Genomic DNA, 16,543 nt, shown 5'->3' with positions numbered 1-16,543 from the left:
GTTGGAAGTGTTTTGTGCTCCACACCCCACTTGGGCACTTAAGTGGAGTGGCAGCCATCACATTTAGTAGGGACTTACTGTATCAGCCTCCCGAGGTTTGGCAGTCTCTCTCAAGCCTTGCATTAAGCCCTTTTTAAAAATGGCTGGCATTGCTCTGCTCCACTTCACACTGTATTCTTTGGGCTGCCCCATGTGCTGCTGAATGCCGTTCAAGCTAAAAAATAAAAGTGTGTGTGTGTGTGGGGGGGGGCTACCTACCTTTCTTTCTCTGTTTTGGGAAGGTAATTGGGTAGGAGTGCTGCTTTCCACCCTTTGTCAAGACAAGAAGGGCTCCTTACCTCTGCCTCTTGTCACTGCCTTCGTGCTGGGGTCCTAAGGTTACTTTTCTTGCTCTTCTCTCTCCCTGCCTTTTTCCAGCTGCATACTCATTCTTTTTTCTCATTTATATTCCTTTCCCTATCTGTATTTGTATGGATGTTAAAATTTTAAGATCAGCAATGCAATTTACACACATACCCATTAGTAACCCCACAGTTAAACAGATCTTCTCTGCCCTTTAGCAATTCTTAAGTATGTTACCTCTATGCATTTTTTAAAGGAGAGAAAATATTTGTTATATGCCCCCAAGTTTTACCCTTGACTTTTCCATGGGTCAAAGCAAAATCCATATTTAAGGAGGTACCTGTGTTTTAACATCAAAAGGAAAGTGGCGGAGGAAGGAGTCTAGCAGTTCCTTTGAGACTGGGCTTTATTTGTCTCATATCTGCTAAAGATACTTCCATCCTCTTTCTTTTTAGTTAAGTATGGGGATTTACAGCCTTTCGTGCAAATGAGTTGATTTTTAATTCTGAATGTGTGTTGTGAGTAAACAAAATGGCTCACAAAATGACTGGCAAGAATTGTTTGCCATTTTACAAAACAGTTGTTTGGCTGGGAATGGCAGTTTAGAAGATATCTATTTTACAGAAGGTCAAGTGATTAGTCTGAGAAACAAATGGGTGGGTACAAAGCAATACTAGTTTTCTATAACAAAAACCAATAGTGCTGAGACAAACATCCGGACCATCAAAAGGTGTAACTCTTCTTTCCGAAATTTGAAATCAACTCACTTGCCCCCCAAAAGCTATGAATCCCTGCTCGCTACCCATTCACCCCCCCTCCTTTTGGAGACTCCATCTCTAAAAGGTTCGTCATCATTGCTTTAGGTCCTCCAGTACAGTTCTATGGTCAAAATCTTCTAGTCATATTGGAGAATCTAGAATTTTCTAGAGAGAATTTCTCTCTAGGAATATCTAGGTCCTTCAGTGCAGTTCTATAATCAGCTTCCAGCAGAGGTTGATTGTAGAGAAATTTCTAGAGAGCTGTTCTTTCAGGTCTGAAATTAACAATTTCTTGGCTTGGGGTTTTTCACTTTCATTGGAGAGATGGTCCTGTCCCCCTAACCCCAGCGAATGTGGAGGGTTGACTTTATACATTTTTTAAAAAGTTAGTCTTATGGAGGAGAGTGGAGTTGAGTACAGGTCCCATGTTGAAGGCTATTGATGTACCCTATCAATCTTTGTTGTCTCTTCTGTGTATGTTCAGAGGACTATTGTAATGTTCTGTGCAGCATTTAGGGAAAGCAACTGTAACAGACAGAAACACTGTTTATGACTAGTGTCATTTTAGAAGAATGGAGGTGAGCTGCCTGCTTCTTGGTGCGTGGGGATTGCATGAGGAGGACCTTGTGTAGTCCTGGGTATTTAAAAGTTCACAAATCAGTTCCAGATGTTACCAGGGAGAAATAAGTGAAAGAATTCTGATGGAGCTCAGCTGTTTCATTCTCTGCTTAATGGCTTGTTGCAAAGGCTGGTCTCTCGTGAGTGGTTTGCTTACCTAAGTCAGCTGGTTTTTGATTTCCATTATAGTGCCCAAATGTGCATTCTTGGCTCATCTGTCAGTTGTCCCTCCAGGATCCTTAATCTTATTGTTTTACAGGATCCGGAATGATTTGTGGTTTAGTGAACCAGCTAATTATTGCCAGAAACATATCCTCTATACTAAATAAAACATAGTTAAAATGTGTGGGTAGGCCATTCTTTTTATAATTGTATTGGTGGAGTTTCCAAAGTTTCTACCTGCTTCTTTGCTTTGACTCTACTCAACTCTTACTTGCGTTATGGAGAATTTAACAGGAGCAATTTGTTCAGCCTTGATGTTGGAGTTCAGCCTATGATTGTGCCTGCTCCTAGTGCCAGTGAGGAAGTGGATCATGGGATTTCTTTGCCTGCTTCTGAGCCTGCAGATCAGCATGAGATTTTAAGTCCTGAAACTGAGCAGTCTGTGTCTCCAGCAGCTAGTGAAGGCCACATTCCATTCCAGAGAGGGGCCCAGATGCTGCCGAGAAGTCTTTTTCTAGAGAAGTAAGGTCAGAGGCTGAAATGAATTCAGAGGATGAAATTCCAGGTGGAAAGGCTAATGAGCTGATGGATAGGAGACTTAGTTTTTGTAAACTCCAAGCTGCTCAACAGAATCTTTGAAGGTCACAGCGCTTGTTAGAGAAGAACCCGTTATCAGGTAGTCAGGGAAATCTGCATAATTTCATGTGTATATTAGGGAGGCCAGGTTTTTTTTTCCAGCAGTCTGGTCACCATTGGTAATAGAGGCAAAATCTCTTGCCAAGTCCTAGTCAAGTCTGCTAAGGGAATTCTAGTTCCATGTTTTCATTCGTTCATGTTTCATGCTTCCAAGTTTGAAGGAGTGTTCCTGGATTTTTGTATTGGATTTTATGCTGCCTTGTGTATCCTAGTTCTTTTGTATTCCTGTGCTTTTGAAACTACTCTTGTACCTTGAATCATGTGGACTATTTCATACATTTACACGTTGATGTTTTTATTATTTTTTGCTGAACTGCTTTTTATATAATCTTTGATAAACTGCTTTGCTGATTTTACTTGGACTAGAGTGTGGTGGTTAAGTACAGAGGTGCTTCTTGCCCTGGAGTACAACACTTGGTGCTAGGTGTTATTGAAACCTCTTCTTCTAAAGTAAGTGTTTCTCTTAATTCGTACCAGCATTACTTTTTAATTTCTCTCCACCAATTCCTAAATTCCTGCTTTTTTATCTTATGTTCTCATGAATGAGATGAATATATGTCTTACATTTCCACAAATGAAAGAGATATGCCGCACAACGTACCATAGTGATGGTTTTCTTCCATTTTTTTCCAGGGATTTCTCCACCTACTCCAGACAGTTTGGGTCGAAAGCCATCTGAAGCAGAGGAGGAACTGTACAAGAGGTGAGATATTCTTGTATCATTTAGCTCAAAGGTGTCAAATTCATCGAGGCCCACATCAGCCTCATGGTTGCCTTCAAAAGGCCAGTGAATACATGGACAGAGAATGAGTGGATACAGAGGGCCAACTATAATTTTATTAAATAGTGGTCGGTGCTTATTAGTTTTACCCACTTTGGGTCCCCAGATGTTATTGAATGACAACTCTTATCACTTTTGATTATCCACCATGCAGACTGGAGAGAATGAGAACTCCAGCCCAACTTGTGCACTTGGGGAAATGTTAAAGGACATTTTAAGTCGGACAGCATATCCACAAGCCTTGTACAGACGGTTCCCAAGTTACAAACATCCAACTTATATCCAACTCCTAGTTACAAACGAGGGTGAGACAACAGTAAGCGAGAGGAAAACTATTCCTAGGAAGGAAAAATCACTCCTGTAAGAAACAGATGTTCCCTATTTCACTCCTTTATCACCAAACCTTGTTTCTAGGAAAACCCAAAATTTTCAAAATCCAATTGTCACAGGGACAGAAAGTGAGTTGAAATCTTCTGAACAGGGGCACAAACAGCAAAACAAATGTTGCATGAGTGTTAACCTTTCCATATGCTATCCAAAACTAAAAATTAATATTTTTTGGCTAGAGTTATACTTAGAAAATGTACCTGTTCTGACTTATATACAAATCTAACTCAAGAACAAACCTACAGAACTGACCTTGTTCATCAACAGGGGACTGCCTGTGTCTAAATTTAAACCCCACTCTCCCAACTAAAGAGAACAAACTGCAGCCTCCTAGATGTTATTGTATCACAACTCCCACCACTTCTAGTCATGATGTCTAATTATGAAAAATACCGGAATTGTAGTATAGCATCTGGAGAGCCACATAAAATGACATGGAAGGCTGGACTTGGCTTGCAGGCCTTGAGTTTGACACATGTGATATAGATTGCTTTTATTTTGGCATTAGACATGTGCAATGTAAAAAACACAGTGGACTAAGATCAGTTGCTGTAAAATGGTTGCTATGAAGAGGATGTTCCCTGCTGATTTTAGGACAATGACATTATTTCCCAGACATTGTGAACTACCTGAGCATTGGTGTGATTTATAGTATGTTTTATTAAATCTTTTATTCCCTTAATTGGGAGATAATTGAATAACTGGACACGAGAACCATTATCATGATCCAACTGCAAGGTGGCCACTTTCTGATTGGATTTCTTGTTGCAGAATGAGTGTTAAAACCTGTTGTAATTCAGGAAATGCAACGGTGAGTTGGTAACCGTACTGGATTCAAGGTTGCATCTCTGCTTGCTGTGATTCCAATATGGCCAAGGGAGCTGCATCTTAATTTTTATATCAATGATTGTTGATCCCTTTCTTTGCCTAATAGGTATGAACAGGAGCAGGCCATGGTTCAAGAAGAGCTGCTCCGACTGGCCAAAAGGGAGCGTGAGGCAGCCACTGAGAGTCTAAATGTAACTCTTCAGCGGGAGAGGAGTAACACCAATGAAGAGAAGCAGAAAACATCTCAGATTGTGAGTATCATAACACTCAATAACACTCCATTTTCCTCCTCTTTTTCCTGCATTACCTTCCTTGTGGTAAAATTTGTTAAAACATTTTTCATTGGAATGAATGTGTTAAAGTACTGGTTTTCCTTGTCATCTGTCTTCTTCTGTTGCAGCCTATTGTTTGTGTCAGTGATGGTTCACCATTTCAATTTCTTGATTTGCTATGCAACTGGGAGACTGGTCTAGAGTGGCACTTGAGATGTGTGTTCAGTTCTTCCAATGGAAAGACTTCACTTTTATCTTGTGAATTGGGCTCTGTTTTAAAAGAGACCGCATCTCCTCCTACGAACCCGCACGTTCTCTTCACTCGTCGGGGGAGGCCCTTCTCTCGCTCCCACCACCCTCGCAGTTGCGGTTGGTGGGGACGAGAGAGAGGGCCTTCTCCGTCGTGGCCCCCTGGCTTTGGAACTCTCTTCCTAGAGAGATCAGGCAGGCCCCTACCCTCCTCTCCTTTTGTAGGAGCTTAAAAACCTGGCTCTTCCAAAAGGCCTTTGATACCTAATTTGATGTTGGACTGATCCATCTGCCCATTTTATAATAGCCCCCATTTCGAGATGTTGCCAATGCTATTTTGCACTTTATTGTCAATTTCTACCAGGACATTTTGTTCTGGATTTTATGAATTAGTCTCCTGTTTTAATATTGTATGTTTTTCGTATGCTTCTTGCCGATTTTAACGATTGTTTTATTGCTATTGATGTTTTACTGGTATAATTGTTTTATAGTCGTGTTACTGATATTGATTGTTTTATCGGGCTAGGCCCCATGTAAGCCACCCCGAGTCCCTTCGGGGAGATGGGGCGGGGTATAAAAATAAAGTTATTATTATTATTATTATTATTATTATTATTATTATTATTATTATTTTATTATATTATTATTAAAAGTACAGTGTTCTCTCACTACTTTGCGGTTCACTTTTCGCGTCCCTTGGGCAAAGTCCTTGCAGATGTCCAATTCCCTCACACCAGAAGCTACTTGAAGTTTCTCCTGACACACAAAAAAACCAAAACATCAAAATGTTTTTAAAGTAAACTTTTGAGTTTTCTTTCCCAGCCATTCTCTGATGAATATGATCTCGTAAAAAGGGATGTGAAGCATGAATTCAACACGTTTTATAATAAAAACTGTTTTGTGTGTGTGAATATAATGATCAGCTTCAAGGAGGGATGGTAGGAAATGAGTGAAACATTCCTGGAGCCATAAAGTGAGCTAACTTCAGAGATTTGGTTCATACATTATGCTTAACAAACCAAGGAATAATCTTGTTACTTCTTGCTTAAGGAAAATTTTCTCTAACAAGTAATGAGAGAGTTCAAGATGAAGTACCTGTATTTAATTAATTGAATGTAAATGCCACCTTTCTCTTGGAGCAGAACCCAAAGTGGCTTCCAATCACATTAAAATAAAATAAAAACATTTACAAACAAAAGTTAAAACCATGATCAATTTGTAAACATTAAAATAACACAATATAAAACTACAAAAGTTAAGAAAGTAAAAAATCCTAATAAAATATAGTAACCATCTGGGAGCCCCTGGTGGTGCAGCGGATTAAACCACTGAGCTGTTGAATTTGCTGACTGATAGGTAGGCAGTTCTAATCTGGGAAGCGGGGTGAGTGCCCGCTGTTAGCCCCAGCTTCTGCCAACCTAGCAGTTTGAAAACATGCAAATGTGAATAGATCAATAGGTACCACTCCGGTGGGAAGGTAATGGCGCTCCATGCAGTCATGCCGGCCACATGACCTTGGAGAGGTCTACGGACCATGCCAGCTCTCCAGCTTAGAAATGGAGATGAGGGGGGCAGAAAGCAGTAGTTCCTAAATATTTTTTAAGTCCTCAGATCTCATCTGATCTTGGAAGTAAGGTCACACCTAGTTGGTACTTTGATGGGTGACTGCCAACAAATGATGGGTGCTGTTGGCTATATTTCAGAGGACCTTAGCAAAATGGAGAAAGGGTGTTGTGTGGTTTCTGGGCTGTATGGCTTCTGAAGATACCAGCCACAGATGCAGGCAAAACGTTAGGAGAAAGTGCTGCTAGAACACAGCCATAGAGCCGGAAACCACCCGTGAAAGCCTTTGACAATACATATCATTTAATACTTTGTGGAAGAAAATATAAAAATTAAGCGAGACAGGTAAACTATGGTGAGAAGTAGCATTTTCTCCCACATTAAAAAATCTATTACAAAATACAAACTTGTTCCTTGTCCAAAAACAACGTGCCTAAGTTATAAATTTGTGTAACTTCAAAGACTGAATACCTGGCAGGATTTTCAGACTCTGTACCACCTAGCATTTAGCTGCAATAACAGTATTTATGTACTGCTTCTGAATCTTGAAAGTACTTCAGCTATATTATTTTAGCGTGTTCTTGTCATTTGTAAGGAAAGTGATAGACAAGTAACCTCTGGTTGGAAGTTAAAATTCGATACATAGCTGCAACCAAAGAAAATTGTATGAAACTTGTACTCGAAGCATCATTAGGAAGAATGTGATAGGAATTGAAGATGTTTACTAGAATGCTGTATTGCAGCTCCTTTGGAGCAGGGAAACAGCATTCTCTTTGAAATAGTGCCACGGAGGAGAAACGGAATCCTAGAAGTCACAAGAAAAGGCAGACTTATCATAGTGTTGTGGTTCAGCCTGATCAGTCTGATGATGAAGAAAGTGGATTTGGGAATGTGGACGTTTCTGAAATGCAGTCTGTTCCTGGGAATGTTGACATTTCTGAAGTGCAGGTGGATTTGGAAAGTGTTGATAGTTTAGAAAAACAGAGGGAACGGAGGGGATGAATTTGTGTTAGATAGGGATTCCAGATTGAAATTAAAAACAGGACTCAGACGTTCCGTGAGAATTGGAGCCAAGCGTGAGGGGGTTAGAGTTCAAAGAAACATGTTTTTCAGTTGCAAAGAGGTTTTGAAGTAGATGTTTGGGGAAGAGACTTTAGTCAGAGCAACCTCACTTTTTGAGAATCAACTCTTGCCTTGTTCAAGCCTTGAATCTGTGTTTGGATTACTTTTGAAGCTCATGTATTCATGTTACCTTGGATTTACTTTGCTGTTTTGGATTTTGGACTAATATCTATGAATTTCTTGAACAGTGTTTAAGGATTGCACTTGCAATTGGTTTTTACTTATTTTTCTGCCTTTTAATAAGTTTTGCTATCTTTCTTCAATCAACTGAAAAGACCCAAGCCTGCTGTGGTGGAGTTTGTGTGTTGGAGCAAGGTGAACCAATGCTGAGGTGCGACACATAGAATTTTCCAGTCTAAGAAACTGACTTTTGATGTGTTAGAAACCCGTCTAAATAGGGGGCAGATTGACTACACTTAATTGGGCCAAACTGTCTCTTGCGCATATCTGCTAGAAGTACCCTTCTGAAATTAAAATCAATTCAATTACTTGGCTCTAAGTAATACCTGGGCCCACCCATGTAGCTGGACATACTTTGGCCCTAGTTTTTATTGTGGTCGGGGGAAATGCCGGTGTGGAAGAGCGAAAAATTATTCCATTGTCATGGACTGACCATCACCTGATCAACTTTAAACTTACCGTAGCCTCTAACCTCTGCAGGGGTGGAGGACCCATTAAGATGGTCCGCTCCAGGAGACTTATGGATCCGGATGGATTCCTGACATCTCTTGGGAATTTTCCTGCCATGCTGGCTGACCTGTTCTGGTGGACCTCTATAACACAGAGTTGACTAGGGCAGTAGACACGATCGCCCCTGAGCGTCCCCTCTTGTCTCAACGAGCCAAACCGGCCCCATGGTTCACCAGGGAGCTGGCGGTGATGAAGCGTACGAGGCGGGCAATGAGAGCAGCCAGAAAGACTCCGCAGCAATGAGAGCAGCCAGAAAGACTTCCTTGACTGCTCACATCACATCTGCAACCAACAGACCAGCAGAGTTGTTTCAGGTGATCAGGGAGCTCCTCCTTCCCCATGAGGAGAAGTAAGTTAAGTAAGTTTAAAGCTGATCAGGTGATGGTCAGTCCATGACAATGGAATAATTTGATCACCTGACAACCCGATGTGGCGAGTTCGCACATCATTTTGCAGATAAAGTCGCTTGAATACGCTCCGATTTAGATGCCTGCTTTAGTGCAGAACCAAGGGATGTAACAGAGGCACCTGTCTGTTAGGTTTTGTTGGATTCATTTTGACTTGTTCAGCCTGATGACGTTGACAAGGTTCTTGGAGCGGTGAGAGCGACCACTTATGCTCCAGACCCTTGCCCATCCTGGCTTACAAAACTCGCCAGTGGGGTGTTGGTTGATTGGTTGATGGGAATCATAAATGCCTCCTCCAGCAGGGGCATATACCATCTTGCCTCAAAAAAGCAATTGTAAGACCTATTTTGAAGAAGGCATCTTTGGATTCGTCATTATTGAATAATTATCGACCAATCTCCAACCTCCCATTTTTGGGCAAGGTTCTGGAGAGGGTGGTGGCTTCTCAGCTCCAGGAATTCTTGGATGAGACCCATTATTTAGATTCGTCACAGGCTGGTTTCAGGCCTGGCCATGGGACTGAGATGGCTTTGGTCACCTTTGTGGATAACCTCCGTAGAGAGCTATATGGGGGAGTGCATCCTACTGGTTCTCCTGGACATCTCGGCGGCGTTCGATACCATAGACCTTGGTATCCTTCTGGGGTGGCTCTCAGGAATGGGTCTTGGGGGCATTGCGCTGCAGTGGCTCCGCTCCTTCCTGAGGGATCTCACCCAGATGGTGAAGCTGGGGGATACCTGCTCGAATCCCTGGCCTTTTGGGGTATTGGATGGCAACCTGTGCTCAGTGGGGTTGCACTTCCTCTGAGGGCACAGGTCCGCAGCCTGGGGGTCCTCCTGGACTCAATGCTGATGCTTGAGGCTCAGGTGTCAACGGTAGCTGGGAGTGCCATTGCATAACTAAAATTTGTGCAGAAGCTGCGACCATACCTCGAGAAGTCTGACTTGGCCAGGGTGGTCCACACCTTGTTGGCATCCAGATTGGACTACTTCAGTGCTCTCTATGTGGGGCTGCCTGTGAAGATGGTCAGGAAATTCCAGCTAGTTCAAAGATCGGCAGGCAGGCTTCTGATGGAAGCTGGCTATAGGGAGCACACAACGCCCCTATTACAGCAGCTCCATTGGCGGCCGATGAGCTGCCGGGCCCAATTAAAGGTGCAGGCATTGACCTATAAAGCCCTATAGGGCTCGGGCCCTGTCTATCTCCGTGATCGCATCTCCTCCTATGCACCAGTGCGGGCCTTGAGATCTGCCGGGGAGGCCCTTCTTTCACTCCCACTGCTGTCCCAAGTGGGGACGAGGGAACGGACCTTCTCGGTAGTGCCCCCCCCGGCCCTGGAACGCCCTCCCTAAAGAGATCAGGCAGGCCCCCACTTTCTGTAAGGAATTAAAAACCTGGTGGTTTTGGCAAGATTTTGAATAAGATTAGTCTCATTAGTCAAATCAGAATCTACTCTGGTACACTGCCTACCTCTTGGCCCTAAAATATGTTGTATAAGTTACCTATCCCTAAAAATGGATCATGTCAAACAGGAGCCTCCGGTGGCCTAGGGGATAAAAGCCTTGTGACTTGAAGGTTGCGTTGCTGACCCGAAGGCTGCCAGGTTCGAATTCCACCCGGGGAGAGCGCGGATGAGCTCCCTCTATCAGCTCCAGCTCCATGCGGGGACATGAGAGAAGCCTCCCACAAGGATGGTAAAACATCAAAAACATCCGGGCGTCCCCTGGGTAATGTCTTTGCAGACGGCCAATTCTCTCACTCCAAAAGCAACTCCGGTTGCTCCTAACACGAAAAAAAGGTCAGCCTTGCCCTGACTAATGATTCCTGCCCCCTCAATTGGAGGTTCTGAGTGTGATTGCTTATTTTAACTGAATTGTCTTTGTCTCGTTTTAATGATGTGTTTATTTTGCTGTGTTAAGTATTATATGTTGTTTTGCACTCATGTTGGAAACTGCCTTGAGTCCCTTTGGGGAGATAGAGCGGTATATGAATAAAGTTTTATTATTTATTATTATAATATGTGAATGGTTTGCATAAATAATGACAAAGGGGCAGTGCAATCTTCATTCAAATGCTAGTTATGTCAGGGTATGGATCTTGTATTTCCTTGATAATTAAATTAACTCATTCCTCTCCCAGGAAATCCAGAAAGCCTGAATGTGTGTTTCAAGCAAGATACTCAGCAGTTACAAAGTGAAAAGCCCTTTGCTTGCCAGTGTTGGAAAGTATAACTTAATCTGTATTAACTAGAGCATTAACTGTAATCCAGAAGAACTAATGGATTTAACAATTCTCCAATGTGAGGACTACAAATCAAATAGGTTTTAGCCTCACTTAGAAAAAAAGGTCTTAATCCTTATTAAAGAGAGTCCACAAATACTTTATTGTATTGAGGCACTATTAAGAAAGTGACATGGAAACTAATGAGCACTGGGCATACATTATTCACACAAACTAATGCTAATGTTATTCAAACATTCTAGTCATACATTAGGTTTATAGTAGTGTCTGAGCATTGGTAATGCCTTTTTTGGAGCAGTTTTTCAATCTCTTGGAAGTTTTATGTATATAACATCCATGATGGTTAATGAAGCAGATTCTTTTGCAGGTGTTATTAGCAGTTCAAAGTTTTATTTTGTAGAACTATAGACTGTATCAATAGGAGTGAGTGAAATACTGGTGATGTATTTGGGTGTGTACAGAGGTGGCCCTAGGTAATTTTGCCTTGTAGGTGAACCTAGTGGCCACCCCCCCCTGAAATTGCGCCCCCCCAAGGCCCCGCACATACCTTTGTTGGCGGTGGGGACCATTGGTTCCCTCCTTGCAGAATGTGGAAGGCCTCAATGGAGGCCTAGCTCTTCTCGTGAGGTCTTGCGAGTCAAGCTAGGCCTCAGTTGAGCCTTCTGCGTTCAGCGAGGAGGGAGCCGATGGTCCCCGCCCCCGGGGACAATGCGCCACAAGCGGGCACTTACATTGGCCTCTATGTTGGGAGATGTTCCATAGCGCATTTTGCAAGGTTCTGGGGCTCCATCCCTGCATTAAAAAATTTCTACAGGTCTTTTCAGAAGTCGAGAGTAGCAGCTGTAGATGGTCCATGTTTTACAGGCATACAACAGAGGTGGACAGCATTTTGGTATCCCTATGGATGTCCCAATCTTCAATCATTCTTTGCGTCATTCAAAAAAGAATGCTGCGCTTGCAGAGCTCAGATGGAAAATAAGGTTGAAGTAATAATACATCCCTGCTTGACACCTGCTCCCACTTTAAAAGGGTCACTTTGGGAGCTGTTGCTGTCCAAGACTGTTGCCATCATGGAGGAGCCATTGGATTTACACAAATTTATCAGGGCATCTGATTTTCAAGAGGATGGTCAAGAGAGCATTACAATTCACAGTGTCAAAGGTCTTTGCAATGTCAGTGAATGTACAAAGGTTCACTTTGTTCCCTGCATTTTTACTGAAGTTGTCATATAGTGAAAATTATACCTACTGTTCCTCTGGAGGGGCTGAAGCCATTCTGCAATTCAATAAGGATGTGTTTTGAAATAGTAGAATACAATTTGTGAGGATTTTTGTGATGATTTTTCATTCAGAGGTTAAAAGTGATAGTTAAAACCTTGATAGGTTCTGCAGTCTGTTCTATTTACCTTTTTGAAAAGTGTGATGATATCACTGAAGTTTGCTGGGATCTTCTCGGTCAACCACACATTTTCAGTACATTTGTGAAGTTGTGTCAGCTCAGGCCTGCCTTCTTTAAAGATTTAAACAGGGATCCCATTAGGTCCACTGACTTTGTTATTTTTAATTGGTTGGTGGCTTTATTGACTTCCTCAAAACTGGGCAGTGCTGCAAGCGCATCCCTGATTTGTTGCTGTGAAATTTGTGAAAAAACCTCTTTGGCCACACTCTTATATGTATTTAACATGTACTTGGATGGCCCCCCATGAGGGTCTTCCTCCAGGGGCAAACCAAGAATGGGCAACTTGGAAGTCCCTGAACAGACTCAGAAGTGGAGTGGGCAGATCTAAAGACAACTTGGCAAGGTGGCACTACCTGGAGGAATCCTCCACCTTGTGTGACTGTGGAGCAGAACAAACAACTCCGCATATGTATGCTTGCCCACAATGTCCTGCCTCATGCACGGAGGAGGAGTTGTTTAAAGCTACAGACAATGCGGTTGCTGTTGCCCATTTTTGGTCTAAAACTATTTAGTTGCTTGTGATTTCCTTTTTTTTCCATCATTTTAAAATGTATTTGTTATGCAATGCTTTTGACACGAAATAAATAAAACATGTACTGAGGTTAAGAAGATTACGGTAATACTCTTTCTAATATAGTGCAATGCATTTTTGTCATTTAGAATTTGGGTTCCATCTGATGAATATAGATGAACATGTATTCCATATTGGGTCAGAAACCGCCTTTGTGGCTTTAAAAAATTCCTGTGTGTCATGGACATCTGCAGTGTGTTCGATTTCTTGAGCCTTTTTTGTCCACTAGGTTCTTAAGTTCTCTGGTTCTTATTTGGACCTCACCTTTTGCACTGGAATAGATCTTTTTATTTATTGAATTTTAACTTTAAATTTACAATCAAAAGAAAGCAAGAAAGCTCCCCCAAAGGACCAACATTTGGATACAATCCACACACACCCCCACTCACTCCAAACCCTTGATGGCTTCTTGCAGTGCATGTGGTTTCTTGCAGAGCAGCACCAACACACATGTCCTCCTTGTTGTGCTGCAGGAAAGCGAATGCAGAGAGGAGGGGGCTACCTGCGGCAAGGTTTATTTAGCCCCTCCCCTTTGCCAACTGGCGGGAATGCCAGCCAGAACCAACTGGTCTTTTGCAAGGGGATTCAGTTGCTCCCCTCCAGCCCTCCGGTTGGCTCCTTCTGTCCGGAGGTGCGTGATGTTTTTATTGGTGGCACAGTTGATGTCACTTTGCTATATTTGGAAGGCTTTCCTTTTCTTATTGATTATATATTGGATCTGTTACTAGCATGGGGTATTTAGCTTATAATTGATCATTGATTAGATGTTGTTTAGTGAATAGGTTGCTAAAAATTTTGGAAGGATGTAAAACTTAAAATGTATGATCTCAATAATTATAATAAAGCAGTGGTAGTAGGTCTTTGAGTGCCTGTGTGTAATGGTATACTGGGAGAGAACTGTATGTCAGTGGGGAGCCAGTAGTTTTTCCTGAACTATTGGGAGTTGAAGGTCATGCCATGTTTCATTTGAAAGGTCACCTGGAGACTCCCTGTGCCTTTGCTGTATGAATAATTCCATCATTTATACACTTTCCTCGAACAGGCATTGCAGCTAGAACAGCAATATTCTTCCTTCACTTTGCCACTCATAGGCCATAAATCTGAATACAATGACTGTATTTTTTAAACGATTTTGCTTTGATTGCACTGAAAGCCATTTGGTGTTTAATCTGTGTTCTTTACGGTTTTCATCCACTGACTTTTATTATTATTAGTATCTGTGCAAAGGGGATGGCTCAGTCTTATTACCCAGTTTGCTTCCCTGGGATTGGATAATAGACTGCAAACTGAAACCCATCAGGCTTCTGAGTATAATTAATTACTTATTCCATAAGAGGTTCTTTGCTCAACAAACTGGCTCAGAAATAAGATAGCTTAGAAGCCATAGGAGTGGAAGATTATATTAAGGACAATTTGTATTCCATATTCATCTCCTATTTGGATGAATGAGCCAGAAATATAGGTGTTTTAGGGTTCCCTTCTTTCACAGCATTGCCATGCAGGAATCTTATATTGTACTGGATGTACAGTCACAAATGCATTGTTCCATAAAGGCACTATAAGTAGTAGCTTGATTCAGGTTTTAGTCAGACTTGTCTGTACGTAACCTGTGGAATATGAAATTATAGAAGAAAACAAGAGAAAATAGTCTGGATGTAAAATAAAAAAGAAAAAGAAAAAATACATGCATTGTTTCAGGAAATTTATCTTGGAACAATAAAGTAAATAGACAAAAGAAGATGCCCTATACTTCAGTAGAAAAAACCCTAAGTTTGGCTTTTATGTGTACGTTGGTTACTGTCTATCTTAAGTTTGGAGTCTCATGAGTGCTCCTCCCCCAAACATGCATTAGATGAAGAAACACACCAAAGAATTTCAGAAGAAAATCTGTCTTGTGCTTTGTAGAGTATAGCAAAGCCTTTGAATGTGTGAATCTTGAAATCCTGTGAGGGGTTGTTCAACAAATGAATGTGCGACAACAGCATGGTTGGGGGTCAGGCAAGGCTGCATTTTGTCACTCTTTCTTGTTTAACTTGTACGCTGAACATATGATGTATACAGCAAAATTAGACCTGGAGGCCATAGGCATGAAAATTGGAGGAAGAAACATCAATTTAAGATGTGCACATAATACCATACATTTACTGAAGAAAGTTAAATAAGAAATTTCAAAGGCAGATTTCTGACTGAATATTAAGAAGACAAAAATGATGACCATAGATTATATTTAAGTAACTTTAAAGTAGATGATAGAGACATTGAAATATTTCAGGATTTTCCATATATTGGCTCAATCATTAATCAAAATTCAAGTCAGGATTGTCCATGCAGCTGTATTTCCAATGTGTATGTGTGGTTGTGAAAACTGGGCAATGAAGAAAGCTGATAGAAAGAAAACACTTTTAAAATGTTCTGGAGAAGAGTTCTATAGATAACATGGAGTGCTAAAAGACAAATTAGTGGGGTATAAAGTAAATAGAGCCATAACTCTATGGAGAAGTCAAGGTGACTAAACTGAGGCTTGCGTGTTTTGATGATATCAAGGGAAGACATGACCCACTAGAAAAGACAATAGTGTATGTTAAGGTAGAAGAAAGCAGTAGAAAAAAGAAAGGCTGCATTACCAAGGGATAGAGTTAATCAAATAAGCCTCAACCCTGAGTGTGTAAGATCTGAGCAGTTGTTGAAGTCAGTGAAACTTGGAGGTCTCATATTCATAGGATCGCCATAAGTCGAAGTTGCTTTGACAGCAGTTAACAAACTCATATCTTAATATAGAAGATAATAAAATCAAACTGAACAAACAGGAACACATCAGCTCTTCCTGGTAGCATGCATCTTGCTGCACTCCTAAAGCTATGGATGCTTGTCTTAAATATAGATGGGACAGGGAGCACTTCGCTGGATTAGATTATTTGAAAGCTGGCTTCCTCATCTCTCTTCCCAAAGAGGATAACAGTAGCAGAAGTGAAATTATGGAGATTGGCACAACTGGCAGGTCTTCCTCTCCAGCTTTCCAGATGTTGTGATCATTATTGCTGTCTTACTTGTTCCCTACATAAATGTTCAGTGTTATACATGGAAGAGCAGAAGGATTTTCTTGGATTAGACCAAAGTCACATCTATCTTTTTGTTCCCAGATGCATTAGGGAAGTCCAAAAGTAGACAAGAGGGCAACAGCAGTCACCTCTTTTTAAGTTCTGCAGCACCTCATGTTCAGAGGCACACTACCTCTCATGCTGGAAGTAATAAGTAGGCATCATAGCTAGAACAGCATTATCCTCTGTGAATTTGTCTAATCTCCTTTTAAAGCCATCCAGGTTGGTGGCCAGATTTAAGTATATAATCTGCTTACATTTCAATTGGATAATTTTGCTCCATTCCCGAGGTTTGGAAAG

At 41.5% G+C, this 16,543-nt stretch overlaps 1 protein-coding gene across 3 annotated transcripts in view; it reads left to right on the top strand.

Moving 5' to 3' along the window:
- The window catches only part of chchd6 (coiled-coil-helix-coiled-coil-helix domain containing 6), a 407,145-nt gene that overhangs the window by 4,397 nt on the left and 386,205 nt on the right, over nt 1–16,543 (top strand). For all 3 annotated transcript variants that reach the window (XR_010002592.1, XM_062969815.1, XM_016990831.2), the window contains exons 3-4: nt 3,210–3,279; nt 4,679–4,823. Coding sequence is in view for 2 of the 3 variants with exons in the window: in XM_062969815.1 (XP_062825885.1) it covers nt 3,210–3,279; nt 4,679–4,823 (215 nt within the window). In the remaining variant the exon portion in view is untranslated. The remainder of the gene's footprint in view (nt 1–3,209; nt 3,280–4,678; nt 4,824–16,543) is intronic.

The sequence above is a fragment of the Anolis carolinensis genome, chromosome 2 (assembly GCF_035594765.1).
Source record: "Anolis carolinensis isolate JA03-04 chromosome 2, rAnoCar3.1.pri, whole genome shotgun sequence".
NCBI classification, from domain to species: Eukaryota; Metazoa; Chordata; class Lepidosauria; order Squamata; family Dactyloidae; genus Anolis; species Anolis carolinensis.
The sequence above is the reverse complement of the archived record's forward strand: the minus strand, read 5'-3'. Positions and strand labels throughout refer to the sequence as shown.